Here is a 17,834-nt window from a genome sequence, read left to right as displayed (position 1 = left end):
GAATCACATCACTCTGTTCCCCTTATCAAACTGAATCACATCACTCTGTTCCCCTTGTCAAACTGAATCACATCACTCTGTTCCCCTTGTCAAACTGAATCACATCACTCTGTTCCCCTTATCAAACTGAATCACATCACTCTGTTCCCCTTATCAAACTGAATCACATCACTCTGTTCCCCTTATCAAACTGAATCACATCACTCTGTTCCCCTTATCAAACTGAATCGCATCACTCTGTTCCCCTTATCAAACTGAATCGCATCACTCTGTTCCCCTTATCAAACTGAATCACATCACTTTGTTCCCCTTATCAAACTGAATCACATCACTTTGTTCCCCTTATCAAACTGAATCGCATCACTCTGTTCCCCTTATCAAACTGAATCTCATCACTCTGTTCCCCTTATCAAACTGAATCGCATCACTCTGTTCCCCTTATCAAACTGAATCGCATCACTCTGTTCCCCTTATCAAACTGAATCACATCACTCTGTTCCCCTTATCAAACTGAATCACATCACTCTGTTCCCATATACAGGAACGTATGGTTCCTGTATGCTGTCAGAGCCCATCTCCACTGAACAACAATAGAAACACAACATGTAAAGTGTTGGTCCCATGTTTCATGAGCTGAACTTTTCCATACGAGCAAAAGCTTTTTTCTCTCAAATTTTGCACACACATTTCTTTACATCCTTGTTTAGCAAGCATATTTCCGTTGCCAAGATAATGTATTCACCTGACAGGTGTGGCATATCAAGAAGCTGATTAAACAGCATGATCATTACATAGGTGCACCTTGTGCTGGGCACAATAAATGGCCACTCTAAAATGTGCAATTTTGTCATAACACAATGCCACAGATTTCTCAAGTTTTGAGGGTGTGCGCAATTAGCATGCTGACTGCAGGAATGTTCACCATAGCTGTTCCCAGATTGTTGAATGTTCATTTCTCAACCATTAGCCGCCTCCAACTTTGTTTTAGTGAATTTGGCAGTATGTCCAACCTGCCTCAGTACCTCAGACCATGTGTAACCACGCCAGCCCAGGACCTCCACATCTGGCTTCTTCACCTGTGGGATCGTCTGAGACCAGCCTGGTGGACAGCTGATGAAACTGATTTTACACGACCAAAGATTTCTGCACAAACTGTCAGAAACCGTCTCAGGGAAGCTCTTCTGCGTGCTCGTCGTCCTCACCAATTCAGCGTTGTAACAGACTTCAAATGCTCAGCTTCGATGGCCACTGGCACACTTGAGACGTGTTCACGGATGAATCCCGGTTTCAACTGTTCCTGGCAGTATGGCGTCGTGTGTGCGAGTGGTTTGCTGATGTCACCGTTCTGAACAGAGTGCCCCGTGGTGGTGGGGTTATGGTATGGGCAGGCAGGCATAATCTACGGACAACAAACACAATGGCATTTTTCAATGGTCATTTGAATGCACAGAGATACCGTGATGAGATCCTGAGGCCCTTAGCTGTGCTGTTCATCCACCTCCATCACCTCATGTTTCAGCATGATAAAGCACGGCCCCATGTCACAAGGATTTGGACACAATTCCTGGAAGCTGAAAATGTTCAAGTTCTTCCATGGCCTCCATACTTACCAGACATGTCACCCATTGAGCATGTTTGGGATGCTCTGGATCGACCTGTATGACAATGTTCCAGTTCCCACCAATATCCAGCAACTTCACAGAGCAATTTAAGAGGAGTGGGACAACATTCCACATGTTATTTCAGTGTTCTGAGAGTGTTTTATAGTAGTTGTCCCCTGTTGTAAGTTGTATCTTCCTGTCGCTCTGTAGAAAACCAACTGGATGCTAAAGACTCTGAAATGTCAGATACACTGAGCCCCAGCCAGAACCACAGCAGTGACGACAAGTCAGGTAACATCAGAAATAGTCAAATGTTTAAATATATAAACAAGACATCTTTTTGGCTAAAATATTAACAATTGTGAAATTGTCAGAGGTACGTAGATATTTCCTATTCATTTATGAGGACTGAAAAAGTGAAATAATTAGACTTTGTATATTAATTCATGAAGTTAATGAATTAGTCTTCATGTTTATGAACTAAAAACATGTCCATATGCGTACGATATTAACATTGTAACTATGTAAATGTATTTTTGTATTATTTGAACCCTGAATGAGGAAATTATATTAGCAGTGTTGTGTCCAGAACATGGAATAACTATAGGCTTACTGTCGTTTAGTTTTCTTGTTTGTCCTGGTCTGGTCCTAGCTCACTGTTCAATCCTCTTCCTCTCCCTGTTCACTCTTTCTCTCCTCCTCCTCTTCCTCTCCTCTCTCCTCCTCTCCTCTCTCCTCTACCTCTCCTCTCTCACTTTCCTCTCTCCTCTTCTCTCTGCTCTTCCTCTCCTCTTCCTCTCCTCTCTCACTTTCCTCTCTCCTCTACCTTTCCTCTCTCCTCTATCTCTCCTTCTCCTCTCCTCTACCTTTCCTCTCTCCTCTACCTCTCCTCTCTCCCTCTCCTCTCTCCTCTTCTCTCTCCTCTCTCCTCTCCTCTACCTATCCTCTCTCCTCTACCTCTCCTCCTTCTCCTCTCCTCTACCTCTCATCTCTCCTCTTCCTCTCCTCTCTCCTCTACCTATCCCTTCTCCTCTCTCCTCTTCCTCTCTTTCTCTCCCCTCTCCTCTTTCTCTCCTCTTCCTCTCCTCTCTCCTCTCCTCTTCCTTCTCTCTGTCTCTGTATGTGTGTGTAGATGGAAACATGGATGATCGTGAACTGAACGAGCCACAGAACAGGGTCGCCCTGCTCAAAGGTAATACATATTTAATGTTGTATTGCGTCTCATTGCCATAAAATCTGTTGTCGAGAGGTAGCTGGATGGATCAACAGTGCCAAACCTGGCTGAATATATATATATATATATATATATATATGATATATATATATATATGATATATATATATATATATATATATATATATAGCTATATATATATATATATATATATATATATATATATATGGAGCTTTAGGGATGGGGAGGCCAAACCTGCCTGGTGCCTGGGGGACTATTGAATATATATGGATTTAGGGATGGGGAGGCCATATGGGTGCCTGGGGGATATTATATATATGGATATGGGGAGGCCAAACCTATGGGGGACTATTGAATATATATGGAGCTTTAGGGATGGGGAGGCCAAACCTGTATGGTGCCTGGGGGACTATTGAATATATATGGAGCTGGGGGAAACTATTGAATATATATATGGAGCTTTAGGGGTGCCTGGGGAGGCCAAACCTGTATGGTGCCTGGGGGACTATTGAATATATGTAGCTTTGGGGATATATGGTGCCTGGGGGACTATTGAATATATATGGAGCTTTATGGGGAGGCCAAACCTGCCTGGTGCCTGGGGGATATAATATATATGGAGCTTTAGGGATGGGGATATGGTGCCTGGGGGACTATTGAATATATATGGAGCTTTAGGGATGGGGGAGGCCAAACCTATGGTGCTCTGGGGGACTATTGAATATATATGGAGCTTTAGGGATGGGGAGGCCAAACCTGTATGGTGCCTGGGGGACTATTGAATATATATGGATTTATGGGGAGGCCAAACCTGCCTGGTGCCTGGGGGACTATTGAATATATATGGATTTAGGGAAACCTGGGTGCCTGGGGGACTATAATATATGGATAGATAGATGTGTATATATATATGTATATATATATATATGTGGAGCTTTAGGGATGGGGAGGCCAAACCTGGCTGGTCTCTGGGAGACTATTGAATATATATGGAGCTTTAGGGATGGGGAGGCCAAACCTGTATGGTGCCTGGGGGACTATTGAATATATATGGAGCTTTAGGGATGGGGAGGCCAAACCTGCCTGGTGCCTGGGTGACTCCATTAAATACACTACCGGTCAAAAGTTTTAGAACACATACTCATTCAAGGATTTTTCTTTCTTTTTTTTGTTTCCTACGTTGTGGAATAATAGTGAAGACATCAACACTATGAAATAACACATGGAATCATGTAGTAACCAAAAAAGTGTTAAGCAAATTAAAATATATTTTATATTTGAGATCCTTCAAAGTAGCCACCGTTTGCCTTGTTGACAGCTTTGCACACTCTTGTCATTCTCTCAACCAGCTTCACCTGGAATGCTTTTCCAACAGTCTTGAAGGAGTTCCCAAATATGCTGAGCACTTGTTTGCTGCTTTTCCTTCACTCTGCGGTCCGACTCATCCCAAACCATCTCAATTGGGTTGAGGTCGGGGGATTGTGGAGGCCAGGTCATCTGATGCAGCACTCCATCACTCTTCTTCTGGGTCAAATATCCCGTACACAGCCTAAAGGTGTGTTGTGTCACTGTCCAGTTGAAAAACAAATGATAGTCCCACTAAGCACAAACCAGATGGGATGGCGTATCGCTGCAGAATGCTGTGGAAGCCATGCTGGTTAAGTGTGACTTGAATTCTAAATAAATCACAGACAGTGTCACCAGAAAAGCTCCATCACACCTCCTTTAACAAATACAATGCTATTTCTCTGTAAACAAATGAACAACAGACTTTCAGCATGCTTATAGAGAAGGGCACTCGACATGTACTGCACTGACACACATGACTGATGATTGGTTGAAAGAAATTGATAGTAAGGTGATTGTGGGAGCTGATCTGTTAGATTTCAGTGCAGCCTTTGATATTATTGACCATAACCTGTTGTTGAGAAAACATATGTGTTATGGCTTTTCAACCTCTGCCATATTGTGGATTCAGAGCTATTTATCTAATAGAACTCAAAGGGTTTTCTTTAAGACAGTCACAACAACATGCAATTGCATTAGTCAGGGTGTTAGAATAGATCTTATACCTTCAGTATCAACAGCTGTCACCTTGTTCTGGAATAGATCTCATACCTTCAGCATCGACAGCTGTCACCTTGTTCTGGAATAGATCTCATACCTTCAGCATCAACAGCTGTCACCTTGTTCTAGAATAGATCTTATACCTTCAGCATCGACAGCTGTCACCTTGTTCTGGAATAGATCTCATACCTTCAGCATCGACAGCTGTCACCTTGTTCTGGAATAGATCTCATACCTTCAGCATCGACAGCTGTCACCTTGTTCTGGAATAGATCTTATACCTTCAGCATCGACAGCTGTCACCTTGTTCTGGAATAGATCTTATACCTTCAGCATCGACAGCTGTCACCTTGTTCTGGAATAGATCTCATACCTTCAGCATCGACAGCTGTCACCTTGTTCTGGAATAGATCTCATACCTTCAGCATCGACAGCTGTCACCTTGTTCTGGAATAGATCTCATACCTTCAGCATCAACAGCTGTCACCTTGTCCTGGAATAGATCTTATACCTTCAGCATCGACAGCTGTCACCTTGTTCTAGAATAGATCTTATACCTTCAGCATCGACAGCTGTCACCTTGTTCTGGAATAGATCTTATACCTTCAGCATCGACAGCTGTCACCTTGTCCTGGAATAGATCTTATACCTTCAGCATCGACAGCTGTCACCTTGTTCTGGAATAGATCTCATACCTTCAGCATCGACAGCTGTCACCTTGTTCTGGAATAGATCTCATACCTTCAGCATCGACAGCTGTCACCTTGTCCTGGAATAGATCTTATACCTTCAGCATCAACAGCTGTCCAGCAGAGTGGCTGCTGGAGGGATTAGGGTTGGGGTGGTGGACCCTGACAGAGTGGCTGCTGGAGGGGGTAGGGTTGGGGTGGTGGACCCTGACAGAGTGGCTGCTGGAGGGGGTAGGGTTGGGGTGGTGGACCCTGACAGAGTGGCTGCTGGAGGGGGTAGGGTTGGGGTGGTGGACCCTGACAGAGTGGCTGCTGGAGGGGGTAGTGTTGGGGTGGTGGACCCTGACAGAGTGGCTGCTGGAGGGGGTAGGGTTGGGGTGGTGGACCCTGACAGAGTGGCTTCTGGAGGGGGTAGTGTTGGGGTGGTGGACCCTGACAGAGTGGCTGCTGGAGGGACTAGGGTTGGGGTGGTGGACCCTGACAGAATGGCTGCTGGAGGGACTAGGGTTGGGGTGGTGGACCCTGACAGAATGGCTGCTGGAGGGACTAGGGTTGGGGTGGTGGACCCTGACAGAGTGGCTGCTGGAGGGACTAGGGTTGGGGTGGTGGACCCTGACAGAATGGCTGCTGGAGGGACTAGGGTTGGGGTGGTGGACCCTGACAGAGTGGCTGCTGGAGGGGGTAGGGTTGGTGGACCCTGACAGAGTGGCTGCTGGAGGGGGTATGGGGTAGAATGGGCTGGTCGAGGAGTGGGTCCTCATCTGAAAGGACTTACAATACACCCACGTGAACCGTATTACTTAGTGACTGAGGCCGAGCCGTGGTTGGTTGTTCGTCACTGTATTGTGTCACCAATCCTTTGAGTAACAGGCAGCCACGTGTGGTGGGTATACAGATACGGTACAGATGTCCATATCAAGGCGTGGCGATATAACGTATGCTGGGGTATTTGGAAATACCGACGCCTCGCAGAGATGTCTGCTACGCCCGTGCATATTATTATCCAGCTCAGGGCTCCAGCTATGCATGTGGTTTGATAACTTGCTCGCTGTCAAGATCAAGCTTCTTGGTAACAGCTGAGACATTCAACCCCCTCCTGGATCCAGATCCAGGTCTTATTTTAAATAGCGCTTCTTCTGTGCACATTGGGGAATACCATATACCCCTGTATGGGACATAAACGGTATGATCATCTGCATGCTGCACAACCCTATCCATAACTTCCTGATCAATTATGAAAACATAAATACACAACTGACTTTGATAAGTTTTTCTGTGGCCTTTCAATCTAAGCTCCAGCCTCTGCATCACATGTACTTTGTACAGCTGCCAGCATGGGTTCAGATCCCACCCACCGCTCTAGCACCCTCATCTCCTTCCTTTCCTTTATGCCTATATCTAACTATATCCCACCTGTCTGTCCTGGTCTAGATGAGCTGCGGATGGCCAACCTGGAGCCTGGGGACAGAGAGCAGGTGATTCACCACCTCCACAGAGAGCTGCTGGAGGCCCAGGAGTTGGCCAACACAGGCAAGCAGAAGTGTCTGCAGCTCCAGGCCTTACTGGGGGAGGAGAGGAGGAGTAACAGGCAGCAGACTGAGGAGTCAGCCAAGCAGATCCAGTACCTACAGAGTGAGTATAGTACCGATCGGTCCCTGTAGAGGGAGGATGGTACCGATCGGTCCCTGTAGAGGGAGGATGGTACCGATCGGTACCTGCAGAGGAAGGATGGTACCGATCGGTACCTGCAGAGGGAGGATGGTACCGATCGGTACCTGCAGAGGGAGGATGGTACCGATCGGTACCTGCAGAGGGAGGATGGTACCGATCGGTCCCTGCAGAGGGAGGATGGTACCGATCGGTCCCTGCAGAGGGAGGATGGTACCAATCGGTCCCTGCAGAGGGAGGATGGTACCGATCGGTCCCTGCAGAGGGAGGTAACTAGAGTTAACCTTTCTTTCCCTCAACAACATTCCTCTGAAAAGGCAGTGCGCGAAATTCCAAAATATGTTTTAGAAATATGTATCTTTCACACATTAACAAGCCCAATACAGCAAAGGAAAGATAAACATCTTGTTAATCTACCCATCGTGTCTGATTTCAAAAATGCTTTATTCTCCAAATATTATTTATTTCTCTTCAAATCAAAGTTTATATGTCACGTGCCCCAACTACAACAGGTATAATCAAAGTTTATACACAGAATACACAGTGTCTATGGAGTCTATGGAGTCAAGTTGCACTTCCTACCTTGAAATGCTTACTTACAGGCTCTAACCAATGGTGCAGAAACAAAAAGGTGTGTGTGTGTGTGGGTAAGTAAAGAAATTAAACAACAGTCAAAATACATTTGGGGTAGTGAAAAAGAGTAGCAAGGCTATATACAGACACCGGTTAGTCAGGCTGATTCAGGTAGTATGTACGGTTAAAGTGACTATGCATATATGATAAACAGAGAGTAGCAGCAGCATAAAAGAGGGGTTGAGGGGGAACACAATGCAAATAGTCTGGGTAGCCATTTGGTTACCTGTTCAGGAGTCTTATGGCTTGGGGGTAAAAACTGTTGAGAAGTCTTTTTGTCCTAGACTTGGCACTCCGGTACAGCTTGCGGTAGTAGAGAGAACAGTCTATGACTGGGGTGGCTTGAGTCTTTGACAATTTTTAGGGCCTTCCTCTGACACCGCCTGGTGACACCGCCTGGATGGCAGGCAGCTTTGCCCCAGTGATGTACTGGGCCATACGCACTAACCCTCTGAAGTGCCTTGCAGTCGTACTCCGAGCAGTTGCCGTACCAGGCAGTGATGCAACCAGTCAGGATGCTCTCGATGTTGCAGCTGTAGAACCTTTTGAGGATCTCATGACCCATGCCAAATCTTTTCAGTCTCCTGAGGGGGAATAGGCTTTGTCGTGACCTCTTCATGACTGTCTTGGTTTGTTTGGACCAATCTAGTTTGTTGTTGATGTGGACACCAAGGAATTTGAAGCACTCAACCTGCTCCACTACAGCCCCATCGATGAGAATGGGGACATGCTTGGTGCTCCTTTTCCTGTAGTTCACAATCATCTCCTTAGTCTTGGTTACGTTGAGGGATAGGTTGTTATTCTGGCATCACACGGCCAGGTCTCTGACCTCCTCCCAATAAGCTGTCTCGTCATTGTCGGTGATCAGGCCTACCACTGTTGGGTCATCAGCAAACTGAATGATGGTGTTGGAGTCGTACCTGGCCATGCAGTCGTGGGTGAACAGGGAGTACAGGAGGGGACTGAGCATGAACCTCTGGGGAGCTCCAGTGTTGAAGATCAGCGTGGCAGATGTGTTGCTACCTACCCTCACCACCTGGGGGGCGTCCCGTCAGGAGGTCCAGGATCCAGTTATGAGGGAGGTGTTTAGTCCCAGGTTCCTTAGCTTGGTGAGGAGCTTTGAGGGTACTATGGTGTTGAACGCTGAGCTGTAGTCAATGAACAGCATTCTCAGAGGTGTTCCTTTTGTCCAGGTGGGAAAGGGCAGTGTGAAGTGCAATAGAGATTGTGGTCATCTGTGGATCTGTTTGGGCGGAATGCAAATTGGAGCACACATCCTGGTAATCCATCTGGACCCGCAGCCTTGTGTAATGTTGACCTGTTTAAAGGTCTTACTCATGTCGGCTACGGAGAGCGTGATCACACAGTCGTCCGGAACAGCTGATGCTCTCATGCATGTCTCAGTGTTGCTTGCCTCGAAGCGAGCATAGAAGTGATTTAGCTTGTCTGGTAGGCTTGTGTCACTGGGCAGCTCGCGGCCGTGCTTCCCTTTGTAGTCTGTAATAGTTTCCAACCCTGCCACATCCGAAGAGCGTCGGAGCCGGTGTAGTATGATTCAAGCCCTGTAATGGCGCTTTGCCTGTTTGATGGTTCGTCGCAGGGCATAGAGGGATTTCTTGTAAGCTTCCGGGTTAGAGTCCCGCACCTTGAAAGCGGCAGCTCTTCCCTTTAACTCAGTGCGAATGTTACCTTAAATCCATGGCTTCTGGTTGGGGTATGTACGTACAGTCACTGTGGGGACAACGTCCTCAATGCACTTATTGATAAAGCCAGTGACTGATGTGGTGTACTCCTCAATGCCATCGGAAGAATCCCAGAACATGTTCCAGTCTGTGATAGCAAAACAGTCCTGTAGTTTAGCATCTGCTTCATATGACCACTTTTTTATATACCGAGTCACGGGTGCTTCCTGCTTTAATATTTGCTTGTAAGCAGTAATCAGGAGGATAGAATTATGGTCAGATTTACCAAATGGAGGGCGAGGGAGAGCTTTGTACATGTGGAGTAAAGGTGATCTAGAATTGTTTTCCTCTGGTTGTACATTTAACGTGTTGATAGAGATTTGGTAGAACTGATTTAGGTTTCCCTGCATTAAAGTCTCCGGCCACTAGGAGCGCCGCCTCTGGGTGAGTGGTTTCCTGTTTGCTTATGGCGAAATATTTGCTTATTTCCTTATACAGCTGACTGAGTGCGGTCTTAGTGCCAGCATCTGTCTGTGGTGGTAAATAAACAGCCATGAAAAGTATAGATGAGAACTCTCTAGGCAAGTTGTATGGCCTGCAGTTTATCACAATATACTCTACTTCAAGCGAGCAAAAATCTAGAGACTTCCTTAGATATCATGCACCAGCTGTTGTTTACAAATATGCACAGACCGCCCCCCCCTCGTCTTACCGGAGTGTGCTGTTCTATCCTGCTGGTGCTAGCTGAATATCCATGTCGTCATTTAGCCACAGTTCCGTGAAGCATAGGATATCACAGTCTCGTTGGTAGGATATTCGTGATCTCGTCTAGTTTATCGTCCAAGTAATATTGACGGTAGCGGCAGCTTTCCTAGTTGCCTTCTGTGCGTCCGGTTCTTCGTCCTCTACGCCTTTTGCGAATAATTGGGGTGTTTGGAGAATTTCGTGTGAGTCCTGCTTGTTGTTGTTGTTGAAGAAATCTTTGTCTAATCCGAGGTGAGTGATCGCTGTCCTGATATCCAGAAGCTCTTTTCTTCCGTAAGATACGGTTGCAGAAATATTACGTACAAAATCACAGAGTTCCTCTGTGGAGATGAGAGAACCTTCCAGAAGGACAACCATTTCTGCAGCACTCCAGCAACCAGGCCTTTAAATCAAATCAAATCAAATTTATTTGTCACATACACATGGTTAGCAGATGTTAATGCGAGTGTAGCGAAATGCTTGTGCTTCTAGTTCCGACAATGCAGTAATAACCAACAAGTAATCTAACTAACAATTCCTAAACTTACTGTCTTATACACAGTGTAAGGGGATAAAGAATATGTACATAAGGATATATGAATGAGTGATGGTACAGAGCAGCATAGGCAAGATACAGTAGGCCGGACAGCGGAGTCAATCACCACCTTCCGGAGACACCTGAAACCCCACCTCTTCAAGGAATACCTAGGATAGGATAAGTAATCCTTCTCACCCCCCCCCCCCCTTAAATGATTTAGATGCACTATTGTAAAGTGGCTGTTCCACTGGATGTCAGAAGGTGAATTCACCAATTTGTAAGTCGCTCTGGATAAGAGCGTCTGCTAAATGACTTAAATGATGTAAATGGTATCGAGTACAGTATATACATATGAGATGAGTATGTAAACAAAGTGGCATAGTTAAAGTGGCTAGTGATACATGTATTACATAAGGATGCAGTCGATGATAGAGTACAGTATATACGTATGCATATGAGATGAATAATGTAGGGTAGGTAACATTATATAAGGTAGCATTGTTTAAAGTGGCTAGTGATATATTTACATCATTTCCCATCAATTCCCATTATTAAATTGGCTGGAGTTGAGTCAGTGTCAGTGTGTTGGCAGCAGCCACTCAATGTTAGTGGTGGCTGTTTAACAGTCTGATGGCCTTGAGATAGAAGCTGTTTTTCAGTCTCTCGGTCCCAGCTTTGATGCACCTGTACTGACCTCGCCTTCTGGATGATAGCGGGGTGAACAGGCAGTGGCTCGGGTGGTTGATGTCCTTGATGATCTTTATGGCCTTCCTGTAACATCGGGTGGTGTAGGTGTCCTGGAGGGCAGGTAGTTTGCCCCCGGTGATGCGTTGTGCAGACCTCACTACCCTCTGGAGAGCCTTACGGTTGAGGGCGGAGCAGTTGCCGTACCAGGCGGTGATACAGCCCGCCAGGATGCTCTCGATTGTGCATCTGTAGAAGTTTGTGAGTGCTTTTGGTGACAAGCCGAATTTATTCAGCCTCCTGAGGTTGAAGAGGCGCTGCTGCGCCTTCTTCACGATGCTGTCTATGTGAGTGGACCAATTAAGTTTGTCTGTGATGTGTATGCCGAGGAACTTAAAACTTGCTACTCTCTCCACTACTGTTCCATCGATGTGGATAGGGGGGTGTTCCCTCTGCTGTTTCCTGAAGTCCACAATCATCTCCTTAGTTTTGTTGACATTGAGTGTGAGGTTATTTTCCTGACACCACACTCCGAGGGCCCTCACCTCCTCCCTGTTGGCCGTCTCGTCGTCGTTGGTAATCAAGCCTACCACTGTTGTGTCGTCCGCAAACTTGATGATTGAGTTGGAGGCGTGCGTGGCCACGCAGTCGTGGGTGAACAGGGAGTACAGGAGAGGGCTCAGAACGCACCCTTGTGGGGCCCCAGTGTTGAGGATCAGCGGGGAGGAGATGTTGTTACCTACCCTCACCACCTGGGGGCGGCCCGTCAGGAAGTCCAGTACCCAGTTGCACAGGGCGGGGTCGAGACCCAGGGTCTCGAGCTTGATGACGAGCTTGGAGGGTACTATGGTGTTGAATGCCGAGCTGTAGTCGATGAACAGCATTCTCACATAGGTATTCCTCTTGTCCAGGTGGGTTAGGGCAGTGTGCAGTGTGGTTGAGATTGCATCGTCTGTGGACCTATTTGAGCGGTAAGCAAATTGGAGTGGGTCTAGGGTGTCAGGTAGGGTGGAGGTGATATGGTCCTTGACTAGTCTCTCAAAGCACTTCATGATGACGGAAGTGAGTGCTACGAGGCGGTAGTCGTTTAGCTCAGTTACCTTAGCTTTCTTGGGAACAGGAACAATGGTGGCCCTCTTGAAGCATGTGGGAACAGCAGACTGGTATAGGGATTGATTGAATATGTCCGTAAACACACCAGCCAGTTGGTCTGCGCATGCTCTGAGGGCGCGGCTGGGGATGCCATCTGGACCTGCAGCCTTGCGAGGGTTAACACGTTTAAATGTTTTACTCACCTCGGCTGCAGTGAAGGAGAGACCGCATTTTTCCGTTGCAGGCAGTGTCAGTGGCACTGTATTGTCCTCAAAGCGGGCAAAAAAGTTATTTAGTCTGCCTGGGAGCAAGACATCCTGGTCCGTGACTGGGCTGGATTTCTTCCTGTCGTCCGTGATTGACTGTAGACCCTGCCACATGCCTCTTGTGTCTGAGCCGTTGAATTGGGATTCTACTTTGTCTCTGTACTGACGCTTAGCTTGTTTGATAGCATTACGGAGGGAATAGCTGCATTGTTTGTATTCAGTCATGTTACCAGACACCTTGCCCTGATTGAAAGCAGTGGTTCACGCTTTCAGTTTCACGCGAATGCTGCCATCAATCCAAGGTTTCTGGTTAGGGAATGTTTTAATCGTTGCTATGGGAACGACATCTTCAACGCACGTTCTAATGAACTCGCACACCGAATCAGCGTATTCGTCAATGTTATTATTTGACGCAATACGAAACATGTCCCAGTCCACGTGATGGAAGCAGTCTTGGAGTGTGGAGTCAGCTTGGTCGGACCAGCGTTGGACAGACCTCAGCGTGGGAGCTTCTTTTTTAGCTTTTGTCTGTAGGCAGGTATCAGCAAAATGGAGTCGTGGTCAGCTTTTCCGAAAGGGGGCGGGGCAGGGCCTTATATGCGTTGCGGAAGTTAGAGTAACAGTGATCCAAGGTTTTTCCGCCCCTGGTTGCGCAATCGATATGCTGATAAAATTTAGGGAGTCTTGTTTTCAGATTAGCCTTGTTAAAATCCCCAACAACGATGAATGCAGCCTCCGGATAAATGGTTTCCAGTTTGCAAAGAGTTAAATAAAGTTTGTTCAGAGCCATCGATGTGTCTGCTTGGGGGGGGGATATATACAGCTGTGATTATAATCGAAGAGAATTCTCTTGGTAGATAATGCGGTCTACATTTGATTGTGAGGAATTCTAAATCAGGTGAACAGAAGGATTTGAGTTCCTGTATGTTTCTTTCATCACACCATGCCTCGTTAGCCATAAGGCATACACCCCCACCCCTCTTCTTACCAGAAAGGTGTTTGTTTCTGTCGGCGCGATGCGTGGAGAAACCCGTTGGCTGCACCGCTTCGGATAGCGTCTCTCCAGTGAGCCATGTTTCCGTGAAGCACAGAACGTTAGTCTCTGATGTCCCTCTGGAATGCTACCCTTGCTCGGATTTCATCAACCTTGTTGTCAAGAGACTGGACATTGGCAAGAAGAATGCTAGGAAGTGAGGCACGATGTGCCCGTCTCCGTAGTCTGACCAGGAGACCGCCACGTTTCCCTCTTTTTCGGAGTCGTTTTTTTGGGTCGCTGCATGCGATCCATTCCGTTGTCCTGTTTGTAAGGCAGAACACAGGATCCGCGTCGCAAAAAACATATTCTTGGTCGTACGGATGGTGAGTTGACGCTGATCTTATATACAGTAGTTCTTCACGGCTGTATGTAATGAAACCTAAGATGACCTGGGGTACTAATGTAAGAAATAACACGTAAAAAAACAAAAAACTGCATAGTTTCCTAGGAACGCGAAGCGAGGCGGCCATCTCTGTCGGCGCCGGAAGTACATGGTAGAATAACCAGACGGAAGCCACTCATCAGTAAAAAGGCACATGACAGCCCGCTTGGAGTTTGCCTAAGGACTCTCAGAAACAAGATTCTCTGGTCTGATGAAACAAAGATTGAACTCTTTGGCCTGAATGCCAGGAAACCTGGCCCCATCCCTACTGTGAAGCATGGTGGTTGCAGCATCATGCAGTGGGGATGTTTTTCCAGAGGCAGGGACTGGGAGACTAGTCAGGATCGAGTGTAAGATGAACAGAGCAAAGTACAGAGAGATCCTTGATGAAAACCTGCTCCAGAGCACTCAGGACCTAAGACTGGGGCGAAGTTTCACCTTCCAACAGGACAACGACCCTAAGCACACAGCCAAGACAGTGCAGCAGTGGCTTCGGGACACGTCCTTGAGTGGACCAACCAGAGCCCAGACCTGAACCCGACCGAACATCTCTAGAGAGACCTGAAAATGCCATGACGCTCCCCATCCAACCTGACAGAGCTTGAGAGGATCTGCAGAGAAGAATGGGAGAAACCCCCCAAATATAGGTGTGCCACGCTTGTAGCATCATAATATATCCCATTTAGCAGACGCTTTTGTCCAAAGCGACTTACAAGTCGGCTGGGGCCACTACTTTTGCATATGGGTGGCCCCAGTGGGAATCGAACCCACGACGCTTGGCGTTGCAAGCGCCATGCTCTACCGACTGAGCCACACAGGATCATACCCAAGAAGAATCACGGCTGTAATCACTGTCAAAGGTGCTTCAACAAAGTACTGAGTGAAGGGTCTGAATACTTATGTAAATTATGTTTTAGTTTAGTATTTTTATAAAACAATTATACATTTCTGCCATGCTACAGTCAACTGTAAGTGCTGTTATTGTGAAGTCTAGGAGCAACAACGGCTCAGCCGTGAAGTGGTAGGCCACACAAACTCACCGAACGGGACCGCCGAGTTCTGAAGCGCGTAGCTCATAATATTTGTCTTCAGGTTGGAGCACTCACTACCGAGTTCCAAACTGCCTCGTGCTGACGTTGCTGCGAAGAGTTGTTCATTGGGAGCTTCATGAAATGAGTTTCCTTGGCCGAGTAGCCGCACACAAGCCTAAGATCACCATGCGCAATGCCAAACTTCGTCTTAAGTGGTCTAAAGCTCGCCGCCATTGGACTCTGGAGCTGTGGAAACGCGTTCTGCCCGACTGCATAATGCCAACTGTAAAGTTTGGTGGAGGTGGAATAATGGTCTAGAGCTGTTTTTCATGGTTCGGGCTAGGCCCCTTAGTTCCAGTGAAGGGTAATTTTAACGATTCAGCATGAAATTATATTCTAGATGATTCCATGCTTCCAACTTTGTGGCAACAGTTTGGGGAAGACCCTTTCCTGTTTCAGCAGGACAATGCCCCCTGTGCACAAAGTGAGGTTGTCTAGTGGAAAGCTGAAGAGTGGAGGCTGTTATAGCAGTAAAGGCGGGACCAACTGTAAGTTAATGCCCAAGATTTTGTAATGAGATGTTCGAAGAGCAGGTGTCAACATACTTTTAGCCATCTAGTGTACACTGAGTGTACAAAACATTAAAGACATCTTCCTATTAATGACTTGCACTCAGAACAACCTGAATTAGTCGGCATGGACTCTACAAGGTGTCAAGCGTTCCACAGGGATGCTGGCACCTTTTGACTCCAATGCTTCCCACAGTTGTCAAGTTGGCTGGATGTCCTTTGGGTGGTGAACCATTCTTGATATACACTAGAAACTGTTAAGCGTTATATACCCAGTAGCTCTGAAACAAACCGGTTCGCCTGGGCACCTACTACCATACCCCCGGGGTTCAAAGGCACCTTACATCTTTTGTTTTGCCCATTCACCCTCTGAATGGCACATATACACAACCCATGTCTCAATTGTCTCAAGGTTTTTAAATCCTTCTTTAACCCGTCTCCTCCCCTTCATCTACACTGATTTGAAGTGGATTTAACAAGTGACATCAATAGGGGATCATATCTTTCACCTGGATTCACCTGGTCGGGCTGTCATGGAACGAGTTATTCCATATTATATAGTGTATATGAAAGTATATACCATCTGTTTCCAGGTCAGTTGGGGAGAGATGTTGTATATTATATAGTGTATATGAAAGTATATACCATCTGTTTCCAGGTCAGTTGGGGGAGAGATGTTGTATATTATATAGTGTATATACCATCTGTTTCCAGGTCAGTTGGGGATAGATGTTGTATATTATATAGTGTATATGAAAGTATATACCATCTGTTTCCAGGTCAGTTGGGGGAGAGATGTTGTATATTATATAGTGTATATACCATCTGTTTCCAGGTCAGTTGGGGAGAGATGTTGTATATTATCTAGTGTATATACCATCTGTTTCCAGGTCAGTTGGGGATAGATGTTGTATATTATATAGTGTATATGCCATCTGTTTCCAGGTCAGTTGGGGAGAGATGTTGTATATTATATAGTGTATATGAAAGTATATACCATCTGTTTCCAGGTCAGTTGGGGAGAGATGTTGTATATTATATAGTGTATATGCCATCTGTTTCCAGGTCAGTTGGGGAGAGATGTTGTATATTATATAGTGTATATGAAAGTATATACCATCTGTTTCCAGGTCAGTTGAGGAGAGATGTTGTATATTATATAGTGTATATACCATCTGTTTCCAGGTCAGTTGAGGAGAGATGTTGTATATTATATAGTGTATATGAAAGTATATACCATCTGTTTCCAGGTCAGTTGGGGAGAGATGTTGTATATTATATAGTGTATATACCATCTGTTTCCAGGTCAGTTGGGGGAGAGATGTTGTATATTATATAGTGTATATGAAAGTATATACCATCTGTTTCCAGGTCAGTTGGGGGAGAGATGTTGTATATTATATAGTGTATATACCATCTGTTTCCAGGTCAGTTGGGGAGAGATGTTGTATATTATATAGTGTATATGAAAGTATATACCATCTGTTTCCAGGTCAGTTGGGGAGAGATGTTGTATATTATATAGTGTATATGAACGTATATGCCATCTGTTTCCAGGTCAGTTGAGGAGAGATGTTGTATATTATATAGTGTATATACCATCTGTTTCCAGGTCAGTTGGGGAGAGATGTTGTATATTATATAGTGTATATGAACGTATATGCCATCTGTTTCCAGGTCAGTTGGGGGAGAGATGTTGTATATTATATAGTGTATATACCATCTGTTTCCAGGTCAGTTGAGGAGAGATGTTGTATATTATATAGTGTATATGAAAGTATATACCATCTGTTTCCAGGTCAGTTGGGGAGAGATGTTGTATATTATATAGTGTATATACCATCTGTTTCCAGGTCAGTTGGGGGAGAGATGTTGTATATTATATAGTGTATATGAAAGTATATACCATCTGTTTCCAGGTCAGTTGGGGGAGAGATGTTGTATATTATATAGTGTAT

The 17,834-nt window shown here is 45.9% G+C and overlaps 1 protein-coding gene across 1 annotated transcript in view; it reads left to right on the top strand.

Moving 5' to 3' along the window:
• LOC135540443 (sarcolemmal membrane-associated protein-like) overlaps window positions 1-17,834 on the top strand; it is a 147,829-nt gene that overhangs the window by 97,439 nt on the left and 32,556 nt on the right. Inside the window, 3 exon segments of the mRNA XM_064967071.1 lie at window positions 1,812-1,892; window positions 2,734-2,793; window positions 6,983-7,183. Of these exon segments, the coding sequence (XP_064823143.1) occupies window positions 1,812-1,892; window positions 2,734-2,793; window positions 6,983-7,183 (342 nt within the window).

The sequence above is a fragment of the Oncorhynchus masou genome, chromosome 5, assembly GCF_036934945.1.
Source record: "Oncorhynchus masou masou isolate Uvic2021 chromosome 5, UVic_Omas_1.1, whole genome shotgun sequence".
Lineage (NCBI taxonomy): Eukaryota > Metazoa > Chordata > Actinopteri > Salmoniformes > Salmonidae > Oncorhynchus > Oncorhynchus masou.
The sequence above is the reverse complement of the archived record's forward strand: the minus strand, read 5'-3'. Positions and strand labels throughout refer to the sequence as shown.